Here is a 24,498-nt window from a genome sequence, read left to right as displayed (position 1 = left end):
ATAATATTTAAGGATTTAGATGGGTTTGAAAATTTTAAAAAATCTATTTATTTTTTGGCCTTATTAAATTCTTTAACACCTCTAGAACATTGTCCTAAAGTTTTCAAGTTAATCCGAGTAATCGTTTCGGAGAACCGAATTCAATGAATGTATACAACCGCTCGGGGCTACCTAGGCTAAGTACGCCGTCTTTAAACGCGTATTTTCTCGAAACTGTGTTTTTCAAGTCGGTTGGACGCGATTTTTCGAAAAGTTAGGGGCCGATTTAGTTCGAATTGTGTACACATCTTTAAAATAACATTATCCAGTTTTTGAACGAAGATTTTTTCAGATTCATTACAACTTATTTTTTTTAACCAATAAATCGCGACAAATTTACCAAAAAATGAGATTTTCTTTCTTTCTTTCAAAGTCTGAGAAAAAATTTATTTTTATATATCCTTCGTTCAAAAAAGAGATGTATATAAGTATTAACAGAATATTTTTGGTTTTTTAATTTTAGAGGAACCAATAATAAGTTATGCTGTCCACAGCGAGAGCACTTTTTTTGTGAGACACCCAGGGAGATGAGGTCTCATCGGGTGAATTTTCAACATTTTGTATCAAAATTTCAGAAGACATTGTTCAAATATGTACCTTTGATATGCCATATTATATTTTTTAAATATATGATTAAAAAAAGTTCGTAAAAATACCTTTTTTTGTACCTCTGAAACCCACCTTACCCTTTAAACCTTTTAGGGTTATGTCTTTTATGTCTTCCTTTTCCGTTAAGTGACCTTAAAGTTGTGTAAAACATTTCTTCCCTTTTTGCGTGCGTGCTTTAAAGTTCGTCTCCGCAAGTATGTAAATACACTGTTCCCATAGATTTATCGCTCTTTGGAACCATTTCAAAATTGGTGATAGCCCTCAAAAAGCTATTACAGTGGCATGATCGGTTATATACAAAGTACAATTTTTCTAATGAGTCATCAAGATGGTGGAATAATATTTCAAATATTTGTTGACAAAATGCAGTGTAATTTGCTAGCGTCCACAAATATAAAGTTCGAAATGCTTATCTCTGCGTCTACGTGTCTTTCCGATCGTCAATCAATGCATTAGGTGCTTCTTTACCAGCCGGCGAAAACATTTCACCATATATTTTTACTTATTTATACATTTATGTGACAAAATAGAAATAATAAGCGTTACACATATGCATACACGCGTCTGTTGTAGCCCTATCGGTTTGTTGCCGGCTTTATCAGCAACTAATAAACTTGTGCGTTCCGATTAGAAAACACCGCCTTGACAAAAAGCTAAAAGTAGAGTATCGCCTATGCGAGCTAAATAGCTCAAATATATATAAATATGTATGTACATATGTATGTGCGCACATAAAACATTTAAATTTTAAATAGTTTTTGCTTTGTTTCTCTGACAGCGCGCGCAACACGCCGGCAGCGCTGCGTCGTCTGCACACACACACCGAAATATACAAATGTTTATAGCGTCAATGTGCTGGCCAGCAATGCGTAATGCCTGATATATTCTAACTACACGCCGACAGTGAGTTATGTTATTGTAGAACGACGCGACAGCCACGCCGACAGCGCTGCGAGCGACCGCTGCCTGAGCACAACTGAACTGCATATATATAGATAGATATGTGGCGTTTGTGGCTTTAATTTGGTGTGTGTGAGCGGTGCGCGCATTTCTAGATTTTCAGTTGGAATTCTGAATCGGCCGGTTACGGTATATTGTTGCTCTGATCTAGCGAAAGTGCAAACATATAAGAAGGACACGTGGTATCTTATAATCCTTGACGTTCGAACTATAATTTGTGATTACAATTTGTGCATTTAAAATGGTGCAGCCGTCGAATTCTGTGAGGTGAGTGTGTGTGTGTGCGTATTTGGCTTTTTGTGGTATAGTGTCCAGGGCGTATGAGTATTATTAACGCCAGTGACCGGTGTTCGAGTGGTATGAGCGACATGTGCAAAGAATTTCCTTCATTCACATAAAAACTAAGAACTTGAGAATCCAAACAGTTGCAAAATGTGGCTAAAGGCGTGAATAATAAATTATTATTTCCAAATACACTAATATGTATGTGTGGGTATGCAGTGGCGTGCGTCAAATTAGATCAAGTATATTTATATTCCCGCAACATGTTGTAACAGAGCGTAATAGTTTTGTTATCCTAACGGTGTTTGTATTTCAGGCGATGCTAATCGAGATAGTTATGGACTTACATACATATATGTATATATATATAAATGATCTGGGTGACGAGACGAGTTAAATTGCGAGTGAAATCAAGAGATCACAGTAGCAAACTACATCTGTAGGATAAAGTGGGCGTGACCCCATCGCTTAAACGGCTTTATATATATATTTTCCAAACCCTTTCGAATAAAAGGACGTAACTTACTGAGGAGAAGATCTGCTGCAACTTTTTTTCTACATTTTTTAAAATTGATAAAATCAGACGATAACCACGCCCACTCCCCTTATAACGGTAAAGTTGTTCTTACAGTCTCTTCTATCCAGTGTCAATAGGAATTTCTTACTATTCTTACTTCCGATCTACCGTTTTGCACATTACTTTTGCAGTCTTGACCCAGGTAGTTCGTTCCATTGTGTTTTGATTTTCCTTGCCATGCTTCTGCTGAGATCGTCGTATACACAATGCATGAGTTTCCCAATTTTTATCACGTTTACGTATGTTAGTCGCACACCATTCTTGGCAATCTCGTCCACTATTTCGTTGCCCTCGATGCCCAGTAGAACTGAAGTTGCCTACTTCTGGCAACACTTTCCACTGTTGCTCTGCTTTCCAAGATACTTCTGGCCGATATGCGTTACGAGTTCACTGCCTTGATTGCTGTTTGGCTGTCTACGTAAACGTTCACTCTGGTATTGTCTTGCAGATGCATTAGAGGCCAGCTCCGCTACTATCGCAATAGCAAAGACCTAAGACCTAAGGAAATATACTGCAGTGGTCCGGCAGCTTAAATGGTTACCTTAAGCCTAACTCTGGACAGTATATTCCCGCACCAACTCCATTCACTCACTAGCTAACGTACTTTTACGCCAGTAATGTTTTCCTATGTTTACCAAGGTGATATTAAAATTGAACCATGGCTGTGGCACCTCCCACCTTTAGTTGAAATGCTATATTTTAGGAACTACTTGACCGATTTGAATCAAATTTGATGTAGTATGAGGTTATCTACAGTGTTCTATTGTACATTACGAAGATGAGTGAAATCCGATGACCTTCACGCCAACTTCTCATAGAACAATTTTTTAAATTCCTTCTGATTATTTCACTTTACAGCATACAAATCAAACATCATTGAAGTTTTCAGAATAAAATTTGCACCCATAGCGCTCCCAAGGAATTTCATCCAACGTTCAAAAAATTTCGAAATCATACTATAACTTTTCATGGGCACAGACAGCAAATATGTGGACCCCATTACATTTTGCTGATTTTTTACCGAATTTATGCAATAGCATATCCAATAGAAAAGAAGAAGAAGATATCAGTCAATGTGTGAGATCTAGTTTCGAAATTCAGGTATAATATTTTTGTGATAATAGCATGCTTTTGTGCCAAAAAATGAGTAAAATCGGGCCAATATTTCCCAAATATATACCTAAAATAAATATTTTCTAACTTCCTGTTGACTTTACACCGCTCTATTGGTCAAAATTTAAAACAACACAGTTTCTGCTTAATAAGCATTTATCTTCTTGCCTAATACGAATGAAATTAGGGCAACGCTTCCTCTAGATAAACCTAATATTCAGATTTTCAAATATTTGCTTGACTTAATTCCTTACATTTTTATCAATCCAGCCATCGAGAGTTAATCGGTATTTCAAAAAATTATTAAAGAACCTTTGACCAACATATGCAAACATGCATAAAAGGCTTTGTGTTCTTAAATTCTACCATTTTATTATATTGATTACTTGCAATCAAGCATTATACAATTTTGTTTTCAGATTATCAGTCAGATTAACATTGTATAGTCTCTTAATCTGAATTAGTGTTATTTATTAAGCTCAAAGTTGAAATCGACAAATAACTTCAAATTATCTACTGCACCCTGTCATAAAATAACTTTTCGTTCAGTTTCTTAGATTCAAATCTTAAAATCACTATCACTACTGATAAGAGCAAAAAGGGAAAGCTTATTATATGCGAGTGAAAAAAATAAAATAAATGAATACCTAGGATAGTAAAAATACATATATAGATAGATATATAATACATATATACAAAACTAAGAGTGTACACATACATATATCTATTTCAAATCAACTATTGCTCATTATAACTGTGCTATTATTTAGTATTACGTATGGAGCAAAATTCCAGTGACAACGACCCTATCAGTGCTGATATGAATACCTTATCACTAACAATTGTTTTCGTACGAGAATATATAAAGGGAAATGCATTTCTGAGTTCACAAGTCGTGACATTTGAGACATTTTAACGGGAGGTGCACAGTTTCTTATCAGTTACAGCAAGTAGATTTTTGATATCAGCTGTTTGGTGGTGAAATAGATTGTATGAAGTGCTCCATTACTATAAAAATGTGAGCAATTAGACCTAAAAGGCTTAGTTGTGCACAAAGTACTCAACTAAAAAATATTATATTTTGTACACCACTGAACACTTATTATATAACCCTTATAAACTTAATTTACTTTGCGCCAAGCTTTCATTAGATAAAAGCAAATTTTGTAATAATTACTGAAATATATATTGCGTTATAAGAACATATACATAGAAGTACGTACTTATGGCACATATGTATAACTTATTTGTATGTAGTTGTAAGTAATTATATATCGATAACTTGTAATTAGATCCACGCATAGCCTTCACTTGTCGAGTCCAATGGCTACAATTGCTTACATATGGATGTACACGTGTCTTTAGTTCAAGTTCAATGCGATTTTAGCGCGAAATAACAGTTATCTAACAAAGCACTAATCACTAGCATTGACATTGGAAACCCCTTCCCTTTTAGCATACAGTTTCCAATTACCCATTATTACGTTTATCACTTTTATTTTATAACTAATAATACGAAACGAAATTGTTGCTGCTTGATGAACCGGAGCAGTAGCAGCAACATTTATATGAAATATACGTTTGTATGTGCAGTACGCAGGCGCAAACTAGCATGCATAATTCTTCATACAAGTATAACCACTTATACTATATACTTATATGTTTACCAGTCGAAATTATTGCTAATAAAGCTATTAAATTTAATATATGTATATCTGTAAATATATTTATTTAAATTACAAATATTCTTGCTAAATACAGTTGTTTGATTTAAAGCACTATTACTGTTTTCAACTCCCCTCAGTTGAGTTGAAGTTGAAACAAAACAACTTCCGCTCAATCCAACTCTTTTTTGGTAGTACAAACTTCAACTATTGTCGAACTTTCATTGGTGTTGCCAACATAAAAAAGGCAGATTTGCAAAGTAATTCAACATTTGAAAATTTTTAAATTAATTTATTTTTTCGATTTAATTATTGTCCATGAAAAGGTGAATAAGTATTAAGTGGTTACATGGCTTTCCTCGAGTAAAAAACAGCCTTTTTTCAACAATTTTTTCTCATATAAAAAATTAAGTATTTTATTAGAATTTTTTATTGTTACAAACATACACTATTAACAAAGAAATTCTTAAATTTTTGAAAAAAAGTATTTTAAACTCGGCCAATGCGACGCCATTTTCGGTGACTCCTCAGAAAAAAGATGCGCCCGCGTTGGCAGGATAACTCCTTACAGGATCATATAAAATGAAAAAAATACTTGTTTTAATTAAAGCCCTAACTTAGAGCTTGGACGAAGGAGTTCCCAAGATATCTTGTCAACCGAGCGATCTTCAATCTAAACTGAAATAATAACGTCAATAGTATTTTGAACAATGCTTCTTAGTTTATGTGCAAGGAAGAGTGTTTATATTATTATTTTCATCTAACCAACGCTCGGTAACTGGAGCGAAAAACCACCAGTTTTAATACCTTTCCACGTTACGGTTTTCAAAGGTCATGAAGCCATAGTTCTTCAGCAATGGTTTAGATATGCTCACGCCTTGAGTTCGCGAGAGAAGCAACGTTCGCTGTTTCCACAATCGTTTACCAGACATCGTTGAGTTCCATTCATAAAACAATATACATACCGACGCTACAGTACGTTTAACAAAAAGTAAGAAATTTTAACTACTATGTTCGAAAAAAAAATACTTATGTCTTTGACAGACAATTTTTAATTTCATTGTAATGTAACTTTCGTTTTCGAAAAATATTCACATATAAACCAACTACCTTTTCCTCATACCATAAAAACGGTAAAATAATTCTGTTAAAATAGGTGGTGTGTTAAAAAAAAAACAGGTTTTCAGTTAAAAAAAAAAAAAATCAGTCTTCGAAACACTTCTCAAACTCGATTTTTGGTACAACCTTTAACTCTTTCAACGATTTTCATATTTTTGTAAAACGAGGGCTCTTTAAAGTTTTCTTTATTTTTGTAAATAGGAAAGAATCACACAGTGCCATATCTGACGAATATGGAGACTTGGACTTTGTTACAGTATTATTTTGGTCAAGAATTTACAAACAAATTCTTTGGTCCTTTTCATTTAACAAACGAAAACCGTCAAGCTCATGAAAACACTTCTAACCTTAGACGCCGTTAAAGACAGAGTAAACAATGACTACAGCTGAAAATTTTATCGTACTTTAGGGGTATATACTTACTCATTTACCAACAAACAAATTGTCAGTGGGACTTTCCAAACCCGCGAAGTATTAATTTTGAAATTCTCGTTATTTTTTGAAGACGCCTCGTACTGCAAAGCATCAAAGCGGCATGAACAATACAGACGTGAAATTGTAGCGTTGCCGTTAGTTAAAGCTAGTAAAGGCAATTTTCAAATAATTTGTTTTTCTATGTTTTCATATTGGGACAGTTAGCCTTAACATCACTTTGTGTTAGGTTGAATAAAATAAATAAAAACTCATCAAAAGGGTTAAATTTATCTTTCGGGTTATATAGTAAATACACGACATAAGCCACAAATGTATGTTTAAAAATATTTATTATATAATTTTTCATGTATATTTTAAATGAGTCAGTCGCGTGCTCTTGCGCGGCAAGTATGAAATAAAACAAGTTAATTGACTCGATTTAATAACGAAAGCTAAAGGTTAACAGTAAATGATTCCGCGTGTGATTAAAACATATAAATCTAAAATTAAAAAAAAGCTTGTCAGTTTTACTACAACAATAAAAAAGTTGTTAAAGCTTAAGTGACAAGCTACATGTAAATATTATCAGTATTTAAATTTTAATTGCTTTTAAAAATATTTTTTTTTTTTGCAAGTCACTGAGCAAAGTCTTTGTTTTTTTATAAAATTGTAAAATGAGAAAAAAATGGCTTAATAAAAATTATTACAACTTTTAAATACAAGTTGCTTTTAAATAATTATAAATATGTATGCGCATTCACTGATCTAGTAAGTGGATTTTTGATAAGTAAACTTGCTTAAATAACCAGAAATTAAATTGATGATGAATCTGAGATAATAAAAACTAATTTAATAATTTAATACATTTGCAAGCCTCTAGCAGTTATGTATCATACAAGCAGCAAGCTTCAAACTTCCTACTTCCTCTATCAAAGCTTACAGATGCAAAACGGATTAACGGACGCTTAGTTTCTAAACACTAATCCATGTCTTATTAAAGATAAACAACAGTTGACGGCAAATAATAGGAAAATAATGTTTATTTACGGAATTTAGTAACAAAATTCAATGAGAAATGTGATTACTTTGTATAGTCACATTTATAAAAATTTTAAATAAAAAAAATTTAATTAAAAAAAAAAACAAATTTCACTGGCTTTTAATGCGATTAACGATTAATGTTCATTTCCTAATAGAATTTATGCTAAAGCGCATTTGGCTTATTTAGCCTATTTGGTTGGATAAGATGCAGTCCATTTTTCTTATATCATATATACTACTATGGGAAATCAATAGTAAGACTTTGTTCATAATTTTAAAATTCTTCATTTATTCTTCAAAATCTATATCATCCCCTTCAAAGTAAATCCTCTTGGCCTCAATACACTTGTGCCAACGTTTTTCCCAATCATCGAAACAGTTCTTAAAGTAAATTTCAAGATTAGGTTTCAATGCGCTTAGCGATTCACGCTTAATGTCTTCAATTGACTCAAAACGGTTTCTCCGGAGGGGTCGTTTGATTTTGCTGAATGGCCAGAAGTCACACGGAGTTAAATCAGGCGAATACTATGGCTGCGGCCCGATATTGGTTGAAAATGTGGCGAAAAACTTACAAAGAATCAATGCAGTAAGCAACGTGCATTATCGTGGTGCACAAACCAAAAGTTGTCGGCTCATAATTCCGACCTTGTTTTACGAATAGCTTCGCGCAAATGATGCATAACACTCAAGAAACATTCTTTGTTGACAGTTTAGCCGGTTGGAGTGCACCACACCTCATTAATCGAAGAAAACTGTTAACATAACCTTGATTTTCGACCTGCTTTGACGTGGTTTCATGGCTCACCTTTGCCATGATATCCGGCCGATTGATCGTTTTTTTCCGGGTCGTAAGCATAGATCCAAGACTCATCGCCAGTTATTACGTTTCATGACATACTGGTAGTCAAAAAAACATTGTTTCACAGATTAAATATTTAAGCGTCGCTATTTTTCGAACAAATTAAGTGGTTTTAGAACCAAATTTAGAACCAATCGTGCTTTCATTATCCTTACACTCAAATTATCTTTCGAAATGATTTTCACTGATCCTTTCGATATTCCAACGATGCCAGTACGATCTCTAACTATTGATCATCTGTCCTCAAACACAAATTCCTTTATTTTATTGACGTGTTGATCACCAGTTGATGTTGATAGGGCATGGTTCGTCGTCAACGCAAAGAGGGTCGATCTTTGAATAATTTGTACCAATTACAATACACTAAATGCTGAAGAAAAAAAAATTAAATAATTTTCGAACTACTCGCAATATCTATTGCTGCAGTGACCTTCTCCGTGGTTGAAATTTGAAAAAATTCAGTCTAGAAGATATTGTCTGACCTACTTTGGCCTACAAAAGCTCGATTTTTATCAGATCAAAAACTGGTTATTGCATGGGCAACTACTTACAGAATATATCAGAAACCTTTGATAATAAACGCATTATTTTTCTTCGAGTAATCATTCAAGCAAATTTGTATGCTGGGGTTTCAAGAAAAATGTTTAAAGAGAAAGTGATGGAGCCGATTTAATTGCGGCTGAGCCTCAAAATTTATTTGAAAAATGCATTAAAAATTTTAGTGTTTCATTTTGAAATATGAGAAAAAAAATCGTTTTTTGTTTTAACTTTGCATTAAGACGTGGAACAATTTGAACTAGCACTTTTTCTAATACAAAAGTCAACAGTTTAAACTTTGACAACTACTAAAGAAAAGCTGATAATCAAAAACTACTAAAAAATTATATATCGCTCAAAGTATCCAAGAAGATCTGCAGGCAGGTCTTTGAAGATTACTCTCACAAAGCTAAAAAATATCAAACACTCTTGCTCGAAAGAAAAGGAATTATTTTAACTAAAATTTACAATTTTACAATTTTAACCGATAACCCTGTTTTTTAAACATAAACATTAAACATTTTAATACATTGTCTGCTATGTTAATTGACAAGTATTATGTGGCTGATCAAAGTCAGCTTAATGCCATAATTATTATTTACTTAATTTTTACTATTATTTACATATCTACTTTTCAAACACATCTCTATTATGTCTCCTAATTACCTAAACACATTAATTTAATACAAAGTTATAACAGTAAATCGTTTTCTTTCTCCTCCCCGCAGCGCCAATAGCGCCGGCAGCACTAACAGCAATAGCAATAAAAACAACATTGATATTTACAATATAGTCACCTTGGTGTTAGACATAGCACTGCTGATATTTAAGTTCTGGGTTGCAATAATCGAGTCGATAGTTAAGACATTTGTGCCACAAGAGGTCGATGTCAAAGGTCAAACTGTACTGATCACCGGCACCGGACATGGCATTGGCAAGGAGCTCGCCCTGCAGTACAGCGCACTTGGCGCTAAGCTCATCTGCTGGGATGTGAATGAGGAAGCCAATCAGCAGACAGTCAAGGACATCAAGGCTTACGGTGGGGAGGCGTACGCATATACGTGAGTTTATTATTGTTTACATATAAATTGCCTTTATTTAGATGTAAATGTCTTCCTTTTTAAAGATGCGATGTTACGAAACGTGATGCGATCAACGCCTTGGCTGAGAAGGTCAAGCAAGAGCATGGCTTTATCAATATTGTTGTAAATAATGCTGGTATTATGCCCTGCCATCCAATACTTGAACACACCGAAACTGAGATTAGAACAATGTTTGATATTAATGTGCTGGCGCACTTTTGGGTGAGTAAATATATAAGTATATCTATCATATAAACAAAAAAATAAAGTGAAAAAAATTGGGGCCTATTTATAATTGGTAAAATAGATAAAACCTTTTTTAAAATTGAACTTTGTAGCAGGCGAGTCTGTCAAAAGATTCATCGATTTTTGTGCAGAATGTCGGATATGTAGAAGTTTGAGTTCATACAGTGCCCATAGTAAAAATATTCCGAATATATCAGTTTCATGAGCCAACTCAGGCGTTTCGTTTGCAAGTTAGACATCTAGTCGATTTGGTGTATACTCTTGAATATCCCGGGGTACTGTTCAGTGTTAAGCACGTATCTCTGAAGGAGATTTCTACGAAACGTCGTTGGGTTGGTGACGAGTAGATGCCTTAAATCAGTTGTGTTCTTTCTGCTCTGTAACTTTACCTGCTTCTTATCTTTCCCATGGACCCGTAAGGGTGTTCTTTGTTTATGAATTTGACTGATGAAGGGAGCCGTCGCCCCGGGCGCAACGTCTTGGGGTCGCCAAAACGATCTTCGCTGTTTTTTAATATTCAGAAAAATATTTCAACAATTTTTTTTAAAAAAATTTTTATAAAGATAAAGAGTTGTCCACTCACAATGTATAATCAGAATAACAATGAAAAATATAAATTTGGCTCGAATACTCTTCAGTCTTTGAATTTGTCTTATATCTTTCTTAAAAATAGTAGGCAAAATAGGTAAAAATTCCTGCAAATTTTGTCAAAAGTGTACAAGATATAGGGCGAAAATGGGTTTTTTCTATGGCTTTTAATAAGATGTCTTGTAAATTTACTATCAATTTCCTCAAAAACCGTATTGTGAGAATTTTTGAACTTCTGAATTTGCGTGGCTTTTAGTTTCTAAATTGTATATACTTAATATCGAAGATATTTTGTAAAAATTCACTTTTGTTCGAACCACCTCATGAAACTTATAGGTAGGTAGATAAAGGTGGGCGGCAGAACATTCTTGGCCCCGTGCGCCCGAAGTTGTAGCTACGCCACTGCCTACAAAGTCTCTATTTTTCCTTCTAAATGATGTATATTCGTCATAAAGGTAAAGATCCTTTAGAATAAAGGTTCGAAAAAGTTCCTAACTTTCGCCGAGTATTTTTCAAGATCAGAAAAAAACGATCACTGCGTTTTTTATATGTAGTTCGACAGCTTATAGAGTAAAAGAGAGTTCAATTATCGTCCGATTCATTTGTAGACCAGCTTTTCAATTGTAGTAAAAACAGAGATGATTTAATTAAAGCTAAGTCGCGGCTTCTCATAAACAAACCATTTCTATCTCGGTGAAGGCTTAAAGCATGTAGAATTTTCCTAAAATATGCTTAATATGAAAGTGACTAGGTCCATAGCCACCGCCGTTATCACAACAGTCGGTATTTCCGACCAAGAAATTCAACTCGAATGCCCTCACCCTAGAAATATTCACTACTACAACAACGAGAACTTCGTAAAAAATTTATTTATAAATATAAATATCTACTTTTTCTTTCAGATCATTCAAGCCTTTCTCCCAGAAATGTTGGCTCGCAATGAAGGACACTTTGTCGCTTTGTCATCGTGTGCTGGTCTCTTCGGATTGCCCAACTTGGTGCCATATTGCGGTACAAAATTCGCTGTACGCGGTCTAATGGAGGTAAGTAGTAGCTGACTAGCCATTATCGAGCTTATTTCGCCAAAGAAGAACCGCTACTAAGCTACGCTTTTAATTTTGAACTACTTTCAGGCGCTGAGCGAAGAATTGCGACACAAAAACCCACAGAATAATGTGAGTACTCACTTTTCTGTTCACAATTAATTAATTTTTTTTATGTTTTACAAACTGCCTTTCGTTCATTAATTTTTCAGATTAAATTTACCACCATCTATCCATACATGGTCGATACCGGTCTCTGCAAGCGTCCACGCTACCGCTTCCCCAGTCTGTTCAAACTGGTCAAGCCCATAGACGCAGCAGCAAGCATCATTCGGGCACAACGCACCAGCCTGGAGCATGCCAGTATTCCACGTGATTATTTGTATTTGGAGAAAATTGGACGTTTGCTGCCACGTAACGCTATGCGTTTAATTGATAGCTTCCTCGATGTGGGTGTAGACTCAGATAAATGAAGGAGGACGTTGGAAATTGTATAAGTGATAAGCGATTTTTCATAAAAAAAAGTTTACAGTAAGCCCGCATTTATATGCCATTTTGCTTTTTTTTCATAAAATACCAAAAATATAGATTTAAGTAACGCTGTACTTCGTGATGTATTTATGGTACATACATACATACATATATATATACACAATTTTTTTATTACATTTGCAAATTTTATTCGAGTGCTGAAAGAAAAATAAAACAATAATTCTTTCGTAAAATTGCATTTATTTTTTGTGGCAGCAGCGGTATTTAAACTTTTCTTGCTCAGTGAAATCGAAAATTAATTATTTATTCTTATAAAAACTTATCAATTTGAAGCTAAAAAAGAGAACAGCAGAAAAAACTATGAACCTTAAAACCCATTAGCTAATGTCTTGCTACTGACCATTAAAAAGGAAAGAGCAATATATCACTGAACAGCCTCAAATATAACCTTGAGCTTGCTTAGTTTTAAATTGATTTAAAGTTATATAGTACATTGAACAACCATATTCAATAAATAAAGATATATTAACAAAAAATGTTCAAGTACTATAATTATTTAGTACAATTCTTAATCATTGCTAAAAATACTTAAACAACCGTTTGGTTCATATGAAGTTTGTTTTTACGCCCACCTCCCATATAAGGTGAAATTTATTTTTTGACCTACAGCACATAGCATTTTTTATGACATTATATATGTTGGTGTTAAATTTCAATAATATCCGCCCACTTTTTCCCATTTCGGATCATATTTAAATCACTGATTTTTGGTACATAGACATGTGGTTTTCAAGATATCATACATGACTCAAGATAAAGCATTCACCAAATGCTTCGTTAGTAATTCAATAAATAGACTGTTTCGGATCATATTTTTTTTTCAGACATGTGGTTTTCAAGATATTGATAGGACACATCAATCGACAACGTCACAAAAATGCATGTCTCTATATCGTTCTCCATTGACTGTACATTATGGCCGTCTTCATTTTTGAAGAAATATGGACCAATGATTCACTCTGCTCATAGAGCACACCAAACAGTGACTTTTTGATGATTTAAGGGTAATTCAACAATGGCTTGTGGTTTATCATCACTCCAAAAGTCCAAACCAAAGGTAAGCTTCATCGCCGAACAAAATTTTCTTGTAAGAATCGTTCACATCTCGTATTGGGCCCATTCACCAAACGTACGACGCGCTTGATGTTCATTCACGCACGATTATTGTTAAATCCAAAGTCTATATTTTTTTAAAAATCTGTAAATTGAATGTTATTTTGAATGAAAGTGAAACGGACCTCAAGTGGGCAGATCTTTGAAAGGTGATACCTGGCCTTTAACTTCATTTATGGTAGGAATATGATACACTTAAGACTTCAACTCCATACGAATTTTCTATATGCTTGTCTTCAATCTTTTATTCAGCTGAGGATAATAATTGCTGAATAAAACGCTGACAGCAAAAGCGCCTGGAATGCTTGTTTGTATATAAATTATATATATTTATAAGAAGTTAGTTAGTTATGGAAACATTTCGTTTTGTCAATAACATAGCAGGTTCAAGGCAGGGGCAACAGTTATGCTCAATCGTTGCATCGGCATTTCTATTTAACGAAGCATAGCGACTTGCTGTCCTACCTTAACTCATTCAACGGTATATTAGTGGAGAAATTTGTCCTACTTGCCAAAGTAAACATTACTTTTCCGCGCTGTTTTTGCATAAAATTTCCATGGAAACCGGAAAACTTTGTTTATTTGGCAACAAAAGTATGTTTTCGCTTTGATGTTACGGAATGTAGAGGAATTTTTGTGAAATATCGAATTAAGCAAAATGGGTGAGTTTGGTTAACTAAATTAAGAAAAACTGGAAAATACTTTTCAACTTTTTGTTAAAGTGACTATTCGGGGCATAGATTTTATAATTATGTTTTCTTCCAAATGAATTTAAAACTCATGTGAAATGTAGATAGTTTTTAGTCTTAAAATTTGAACGTAAAGTGGAAAAAAATTTAAAAAAAAATTGCTTAATTTAATGTATAAATATATGTAAGTATGAGCTTTGAGAATGGAACACCAAAGTTGAAAATCAATTTATAGATATAATGAATATATTTAATAGATCTTTATCTTGGTCTTTCAAATGGAGTTGGAGGTCTCCTTTTCCTCTGCTTATCCCCGCTTTTGCGTCGAATCATTTTCACAGCTGGAGTGTTTTTATCCATTCAGACATCGCGGCATGACCTAACCAATGCAAAGCTGCTCTCTTAATTCAACTGAACTATGTGTGTCGATTTCTCGTATATCTCATTTCAAGATTATGTTCCATCGAATATCGATCATTTGCCGATTTCTTCCGCAGGATCTTTCTCTCGAAAGGTTCAATCCGTTTGTGTTTGTCATCATCCATGACTCTGCACCATAAAGCAGGACGAACCTTATATGACTTGTTGAGAGGGCTTTCCCACGGTCTTTGTCGTCAGAGAGAGAGTTTCCTTTTTGTGGATTGGACAGAGCACCTGTTCCACAATGAAGCTGATCCATGCCCCCGACATTGCTGTTGTTGACCTTCAGGCGGGTAATTGCTATTCGAACTTCTTCATGGTCGGGCAATAGACGTCAGTCCATCGTCATAATTGGGGACGGGATTTTCGTGTTCTCCTTATGCGTTGTACCATTTCACTTCCATTCAGCAGGCTGGAGAAGTGTTCCCTCCATAATTTTAGTATGCTTTGGGCATCGATCACTAGATTACCTTTGGGGGAGCTACAAGAGTATGCTCCGGTCTTGAAACCTTCTCTTAGCCGCCGCATCTTTTCGTACAATTTTCGTAATTTTTCTCATTCCGAGAGATATGTTGTTGTAATTTTTGTTGTTGTTGTGTGGCTCCATTTCACAGTAAAATTTGAAACTATTTTGTTAATGTTCTTTCCTTACGAGCTTTCAAACAGCTTCTTTTCAATATCAGAAAATCAAAATGAAAGGTTGTAAGGCAGGCAGATATGGTGCAATTCGATTCACTTAGGGCAATTCGAACCTAGAGTCTTTTCTGTTAGCCACTACAATATTGCAATTCTCTTTTCTCTTTCTGTACTCTTGACCAATTTTCTCTACAGGTTTAGCCTTTATTTAAAAATATTATTTTTTTGTTTTAACATTTTACCGCTACAATCGAAAAAAAAAATTCTCAAAGCAGAGTTGCATAACCATGACGAATAAAAATCCACCCAGAGCGTTTATGTTGAATAGTTTAAAAAAAACCGCAATATTTGCGAGAAGAAAGGTAATGTCAGTGAAGGTAATCACACACTTGTGTGGGCTGTCAATTTCAGTCGTTAAATTTAGAACAAATTTTTCAAGAAACTTCTGTTTGTCAATATTTCTCTCTTCTCTTACTAATGGATCTTAGAGATCCATATATATGCAGATTGAAGACTAAAAACTATTATTTAAAAAAAATTGTTGTTGACCCTTTTCGGTAAACAAACCAAGTACTATTTATTCCATCCTTTAGAAGAAGGGCGAAGTTTTGCCTAAAATATATGATTTACGTTCATAGTCATTGAAGTTTTTACAACCTCGCCTACTGAAAATGATTGGAACAGTTTTAACTCCCTGATAGCGGACGACTGCAGTGAATACTTCAAGCTTACATCGAGATATTTTGGTCACATTTTTACAATTTTATCAGAAGTTTATTTAAATTGCATAATTTTTTTATTTAATAAATTGACAGTTTATTCCACTGTTAGCAAAAACTTTCCTAACTGGAGAATATTGGAGTGACGTGGCGTATGAGTAGCTCTTAATTGGTAGAAACGAATTTTAAAGTAGTAACGTATACGCCACGTATGCTCATATTTTAGCTGATATGTATTTTAATCAAGCAAATTGCAGTAAAAAAAAACTTTTGATAAGCGTATTTGCCCACACTAATATTTTCTATTTATATACCATTTAGCTCAATTTCCCTTCATTCTATAAAAAATTTAATTAATTGCCACTAATCTTAATCTCTTCCACCTACATTCTTATACACACATTTTAAAGAAGTTTTCATGTGATTTAATTAGCTGTTAAAGTTCGCTAATTAATTCACACACTTCTGAGCCAATTTGACAAAACGCCATTTACCAAAACACAAGACCACTTCCGACTGCTGTTCACACCGACTGTTGATAGCACTATTCTCCTATAGTTGAAATTAGTCGCAGAAAAAACGGCGAATGAAAAAGTTTCACTGAACCCAGAGTGTTATGCTTGCCACCAGGCGATGGTGTTAAGGCTGCTAGTGAAGTTTCGAAACTATGACAGCATGAAACCAAACATTTAAACGCGCTGCACTAAAACCGTTAGCATTGCTGAACATTAGAATTAGAATGTGTGGTACATATGTATGAATACGCTTGGAGTATCGCTCAGAAATTAGTAATATTTAGATATTGTAAGATAGTCGAAGTTAGAGAACAAATATATAACATGGGATTAGGGTGGGTCAAAAAAAATTTTTTTTTCGCTTGGTACCTACTCTGAAAAATAGGTTCTTAGACACCTCTAAGAATTTTTTTCCAAGTATGAGCTCTTAATTGTAACAGGAAGGACTTCCGCTTTTATAGTTTTCTTTTTTTGTTATTTAATAAAAATTAATTTTTTAAACTAAAATTTTTTTATGAAATTTTTAAGTTGGGTAGAAATAAAATTATATTTGTTGAGCGTTAAATTTCCAACAAAATAATGAGTTTTCAGATTTTCTTAAAAATTAAAATTTAAATTAAAATTTTAAATTATATTTGTTTAATTAAATTTTTAAAATTAAAATTTTCTAGTTAAATTTTTTAAATTTAATTTTTTCCTAATAACATTTTAAATCTGGAAACGCATAATTTTTTTATTGGAATTTTAACGCTCTACCAAAAAAATTTTATTTCTACCCAACTTAATGTATGTATGTATATACGTTAGGCTGCTACATATCTTTCTGTCAAAAGATTTTTTTTTTTTTTCAAAATATGGTAATGGAATTGATTAAAATATTTTGTTTTTATTCTCGTTTTAACTCCTTATAGTATATAAAAAATATGTAAATTATTATTATTACTTTTGTCAATTTTTTTACCTCTTTTATATAAGAATAGCATATAAAAAATCTCATAAATATTTTTCTAAAATAATAAAATTTGTTACATTTAGATTTATAAAAAATTAAAAAAAAAAAATATTTACATTAAAAGTATGGAACTTTCAGTTTAATGAAGTCAACATGATTAATTAAAATTGTAGAAATTTCTGTTGAATAGTACACACAAAGTTACGTTTCGATGGTGACCCTTATTAAAGATATTGAAAAAGATTTTTATTCGAAATTGCTTTCTTCAAGATCTTAGTAACGTTTGGTAATTAAATTGACACATTTTTATTTAAAGTATAAAAAATACATTTTGTGACCTTCGAATTCGACAATTTCATCCGTCTGACAGAAATCCATCCATTTTTTATATCTATCAAGTTTCAGTATTACTGAGCGATAATTGTGACAGCCTCCACGTGGATTATGTGTACATAAGGTTTTATTAACAAAATGTTCCCTGAGCAAACGAATTACCCTAATAATGTTTTCAAGGCATTGGATTTGTTTTGTTCATAACAACATTGCTGGTAACCACACCGAAGACATCATATGTGTGAACATATACATAAACATATATAATCTAAATAGTAGTTTTTGTTGTATTTTTTTCTTTTTGGTATGAAATCAACAAATTAATAGCATTATCCAAGCACTCGTATTGTAAACTTTTAGGCGGCAAGTCTTTTCGAAACGAAAGGTGCATGTAAAACGCTTTCAATATACATGCACACATATATATGTATATTTAACGACGGTTGGCGGAGAGGTGTGAGCGCACCAGCTAATAAAATCATTTACTTCTGCTGCCATTCAATAGTCACGCTATACAAATGTCTTCATACGGAGAATCAGTATGCTATTTGAAAGAGGAGCAAAGCGACTCCAAAGTAGCAGGCATATATTTAACCGTGAGGCAGACAGACAATGCACATATGAGTGTATGGAGGTATGAAGACGGACTGTGAGGCAGTTAGTATGTTGATTAGACGGGAATTTGTAGGTTGGCGAGACTCTGCCATAAAGGCAGTTAGATATCAATCAAGCGCAAATAGCGATACAATATGAAATTCGAAATATGCATACCCGCTGGCATGCATGTGTGGTGGTGTGTGTGGTAGAACCTGGTTTTTATGGTTTTTATTGTAGGCGATTTGTTGTTTGCTGCCTGCTGTCATTATTGCATGATTGACGCGCATTTAGTCGGTATTTGGTATTGTTGTTGTACATTACTTTGAATTTTTATGCGATTCTTACTTTTTTTACTCATATTTTCACTTACAACATAAACATATGCATAAATGTAAGCTTTTTAATATTTTTTGTTGTCTCTTTTGTTGTTTTTCACTCCTTTAGTGGTAACAAAAACAGCTTCAGGTGCGAAGGTGGTAGCTGGTGGTGGCGCCACTAACAATGGCAACAGCAACGGTGCTGCACAACGCAGTCCAACCGCTGAGCCATCAGACGGCGCACGCCCACCACAAACGGGGGCTAATGGCAAGTCAGGCGTCTCGGCGGGCAAGGAAAAGTCAGCATTGCTTACCAACAAATGTATACTGAGGACCATCACCGCATTTCTGGCGAGCAACAAACGCAACTCCTACAATGCACAAATGCGCGCCAAACAGACGAATAGACGACGTCGCCAGCGCAAGATGGACGAGTTGAGCGGCAAAATTAATCCGAAATTGTTGGAGAACTTGCGCAAAAAGACAAAGTTCACCAAGTGAGTGCAAGTGCATAATTATAGAGTTGAAGTAATAAATTAAAAACATTTCAAGCGCAATTATTGTAGTGAAAGAATTCTATGTATGTTTCGTGACGTGGCGTATGAGTAACTTTTAATTAGTGCAAATAGTTGGTTATAAATTTGTAACGTTCACGCTTCGTCGCGACATAAAACGTTACTGGCTTTTATCTAAAAAACTTTTATATGAAAATTTCAAAAAAATGCTAGATAATTTTTGTAAAAAAAGTAATTTTATATCAGCGCTCATATTATCAGCACTTAAAGTCGAACATGAAAATATGTTATATTAATTTTTTTGTTTTAAGAAAATGTTTTCTGGCCGGAAAGTACATTTTCATACATGCTCGCATAGTATAAGTATTCAAGTACCACATCTCGTATGAGTAATTTTTAATTAGTGCAAATAGTTGGTTATAAATTTGTAACGTATACACACTGACGCACCTATTCGCAGTTCATGTCTGTTCCCATAAAAATATATATATATTTTTTAATTTTATACCATATATGTATTAAATGCCAAATTGTATTAAATATATTATGGTTACAGGCAATGGAGTCTTAAAACCCTTTTAAGAAGAAAAGTCTAGTGTCTAGTTGTAATTATTCATATGATCAAGTCTCATCTCCTAAACGACTAAAACAATATCAGTTTATATATTAATTTCAAAATTCAATCAACTTATTGGTGATGGAGTTAATATGTTTTCAAAGTAAGCTAATTTACTGCCGGAATTTACTTGTAAGTAGAATTTATTCAGAAAATTATTTAACACATCGCGATGTAAGCGACTTTTAACGGGGTTACATATAATCGAATTTTATATTATTTATCTTTTTTACTTATTCTTTACAGACTTTTGCTATAAATATTCATTCCAACCGTACATAACCTAAATATTTCTTTTTGATTGAAAACTTTCGTATGATTATTTAACATAACAAACGTTTCGATAGACTAAGTATAGAATTATTTTGATTTGTATTTAAATTGGCTTTTTATAAATAATTTTCTTCTAAATTTTTTAAAAAATTCTCACTTTGCCTTTTATTTGATTATTTTCAGAGATGAAGTCGATGCCAATATTCAGCAAAAGCATTAGCCACCGGTAGTTCAACTGCGGCAATAGCAAAACCACATGCGACAGTGGAGGTAAAAATATACTCAAAATAATTAGAAATGATTAGAAATGAAAGTTAACTTCGGTTGCGCCAAAGCTATATTACCCACAATTTCTAAAAATTTATTACAAGAACTTTATTGATCCTATCTGAAAAATTTCCTCGGAGACTGCACCAATATCTTAGACAACAAACCACGTCTAATTTCGTAAAGATATTTCGAACGGCGATTCCACATAAAAATGACAGCTTTTTGTCACTGGTGACCACAGTGGGCAAAAAATAGTTATATACCACTCTTTAATTTAAATTTCAGGAAACCCATTAATAGACTGATGTTTTTTGATTAGTACAACTTATTCAAAGGCGATCGAGAAGGCGTTAACAACGAATCACGTTCAGGATAACCATCAACATCAACTGATGATCAACACGTCAATAAAAATAAAGGAATTGGTGCTTGAGAGTCGACGATTAACTGGCATCATCGGAATATCGAAAGGACCAATGAAAACCATTTTGATATGAAAATTGAGAGCAGGTTCTAAAATAATTCAATTTGTTCGAAAAACAGCGTCGCTTTAGTATCTATGAAACAGTGCTTTTCGACTACCAGGATGCCATGAAACGTATTATTAATGGCAATGAGTCTCGGATGTTTGCTTACGACATGGAAACAGACGATCAATCGGCCGAATATCGTGTCAAAGGTGAGTCGAAGCCGAAAAAACACGTCAAAGCATATCAAAAATCAAGGTTATATTGACAGTTTTCTTCAATTATCGATATGCGGTGCGTTCCGAATTCCTTCCGACTGGTCAAACTGTCAGCAAGGAATACTGGGTGTTATGCGTCGTTTTCGCGAGGTAATTCGTAAAAAGAGGACGGAATTATTAGCCGAAAACTCTTGGTTATTGCACCACTTTAATGCACTCTGCATTAATTCTTCGTGATTTTTCTCCAAATTTACAACCAATATCGTGCCGCAGCCACCATAGTCGCCTGATTTAATTCCGTGTGACTTTTGGCCATTCAGCAAACTCAAACGACCGGTCTAAGGAAACGATTTTGAGTCAATTAAAGAAATGAAATTTGAATCGCTACGCTCACTGAAGGCTATTCCGGAATTTGACTTTGACAACTGTTTCGAGGATTGATAAAAACGTTGGTTTTTTCGAAGCCTTCCAATGGTACAGTGGGTTTCTACATTAATTCTAAGGGTATAAAAAGATTACCCTACTGACCTTTTTATGAACAAAGTCTTACTATTTTTTGCTTATATTTGGTAGGGTTTCAGACGTTTCCTTTTGGGTGGTAAATTTTATATACTCTATTCGGGGTATAAAAAGTAATTAATTTGAAAAAAATAGTATGTATTTTAAAGTTTATATATAGTAAGTTTTCTGTTACTTTTACAAAATTCCTCATTATATTCTTTACTAATAAAACATTTTTTTTAACGTAATAATATTAACATATGTATTTCGAACTTCTATACGGCATTGATCGCATTGTGTTTCGCGAACTGCTGCACAGCACATTCGATATTGTAACCGAAGAAATTCTCATGGAGCGCATATTTTGTTGTTGGGATCGCGCACACGAGGGCATGCCATTGCGTTTGGAGGGTTGGTTGACCGGCTTGTCGATATTCCTACGTGGCTCATTAGCCGAGCGCGCAAACTTTTGCTTTCGCGTCTACGATTTGAATAGTGATGGGTTCATCACGAAGGACGAGATGTTTACATTGTTACGTAACTGCCTTATTAAACAACCACAGGATGAAGATCCCGATGAGGGTGTTAAGGATTTGGTAGAGATTGTGTTGAAAAAATTCGATTTGGACAAAGATGGCAAGGTAAAAGAGAAAACTTTATATATTTTATTATAAACAGATATCTTCGGCTGTATATTTTCTGTTTTTGTAAGTGTTGGTGCTAAAAAACTGTTTCAAAACTTACTGATCTGTATATTTTTGTTTGAAATACTGATTTGATTTTCAGGTTTCAATTGAGGATTTTATGGGCACTAATGAAACTGGACCCTTGCTAATGCAAGCATTTCTAGCGGTTTGTGGGCCGGTGGAATCATCGGTCCATATTTCTTCAAAACTGATGCCGTCGAGAACGTAATCGTCAATAGCGACCGGATGGACCATCTGAGACGCAGCCGCGGCCAAGATTTAAAAGAGATAATCTTAGAGAAATGTCAAAGAATGTTTTTTTGAATGATAATAAACATTCCCCATTAAATTTGAAGTTTCTGTGTATTTTATTTAAAAGAGTAGAGAAACTCGAAATGGATCACTCTTAGACCATCAATTTGTCATAACTTTAAAATGGTCCATTTAAGTTTTTGTGTTCAGCAGTTTCATTTCGATAAAAAAAAATTAGCCGTTTCATTAAATATTAGAGCACAAAAACGAATTTACCCCACAGTGCAGTTTTTAATTGCAAAACTCATAGTTTTGTAGGAAATTTACTGCTCTACAAAAATTTGCTCAAGTGGTTGGAAGCGAGATATTAATTTTTCTATTTATCTATCTTATTATATATTTCTTTTTTAATTTTAATTTTTCTGAATATCTATCTTATTATATATTTCTTATAATAAGAGAACTATAAGGCTTTACAATTAAGAGATCACACACTTGGAGAAATTTTCGTAGTGGTGTCTAAGAACCTATTTTTCAAAATACCAATCGAAAAAAATATATATAGTTTTTTTTTTGACCCACCCTAATTCGTATATGTAAGTAGATCATATGAGTGATGTAATTGAATAACAAACACCAAAAACACTTTTGAATAACAGTAGCTGGGCTGTGTGACCATTCAATATCAAGCACTAATATGTATGTACTTTGCGACAGATGTCACACACATGTACAGGCATACACATTTAATATTATATATATACATATATACATATATACAAGCAGGCAGACATATCGATAACAACTAGTACTTTTTTGTTTTTGTGCTTTATTCGCTTTATTTTGTTTACAAAATTGAATTTTTTGTTGTTGTTAAAAAAAAAAAACAATTGGCCAGTAATCCAAGCGTCCAAAGTCTCTTTCGTTGCTCATTCTAAGAACACATGCCTGCGTGTACCGGCGAAATTAATTCCGAAAGAAATAGAAATAAGAGTCACTTTATTTTGATTGATTTGATGAAGATGATTATGCTGTGGAAGAACAAAAACAACAATAACAAGTAAGGAAGGGCTATATATTCCACAAAATCATTCAATCATTTTTCACACCAGCTCCCATAAAGGCCTCTCATACCACCTCGGAGGTAAAATTTTATGTTTCTGGCGTAATTAGTTATTGACTTATTGCCCGTTTAGTAGTTTTTAACAGTACCATTATATGGGGAGTGAGCGGGGTTATCCTCCGATTTCATCCATTTTCAGACTGTAGTAGTGCTTCAATATTATAAGCGCTGAGCAAATTTTGTTGTTATAGCTTTATTGGTTTAGAAGAAATGTACATTAACCCTATTACAATGCGGAGCCACTCCCACTTTTAAAAAAAAAATTACCCACAGCTGTTCCTACTTTGCAATTGATATAAGTCGTTTTTAATTCTTAAAAATTCAAGCGCATTTCTCCCCTTCCAAGTCCCGTTCTCAGATCACAACTTAAATTATATCCTTTCCTTTCATTTTAATAATGTTATCTTACTTTTCTAATACATTTCATACTACTATAACTTCTTGCCAAAATTAGCGACACTGGTCTATGCTTCCAACATGATTCCCATTGCTCAGAAGTTTACCTAATGCTACAAAAATTATCTTAAGCTGTGATTACTGTTCAAAGCACTGACTTGTTAA

General features: G+C 33.7%; 1 protein-coding gene and 1 pseudogene across 1 annotated transcript; both read left to right on the top strand.

Moving 5' to 3' along the window:
* Window positions 1-1,671: 1,671 nt before the first annotated feature.
* Window positions 1,672-12,898, top strand: LOC126759920 (estradiol 17-beta-dehydrogenase 11). The gene is made up of 6 exons (XM_050475112.1): window positions 1,672-1,875; window positions 9,943-10,275; window positions 10,341-10,518; window positions 12,033-12,173; window positions 12,264-12,305; window positions 12,386-12,898. The coding sequence occupies exons 1-6, from the start codon at window positions 1,850-1,852 to the stop codon at window positions 12,644-12,646; spliced, it is 981 nt and encodes a 326-aa protein (XP_050331069.1). The 5' UTR covers window positions 1,672-1,849; the 3' UTR covers window positions 12,647-12,898.
* A 1,382-nt stretch (window positions 12,899-14,280) lies between these two features.
* On the top strand, window positions 14,281-22,917 carry LOC126759924 (calaxin-like; annotated as a pseudogene).
* Window positions 22,918-24,498: the final 1,581 nt, after the last annotated feature.

This window comes from Bactrocera neohumeralis, chromosome 5 (genome assembly GCF_024586455.1).
Source record: "Bactrocera neohumeralis isolate Rockhampton chromosome 5, APGP_CSIRO_Bneo_wtdbg2-racon-allhic-juicebox.fasta_v2, whole genome shotgun sequence".
NCBI lineage: Eukaryota > Metazoa > Arthropoda > Insecta > Diptera > Tephritidae > Bactrocera > Bactrocera neohumeralis.
This window is presented reverse-complemented; position numbering and strand designations above follow the sequence as displayed.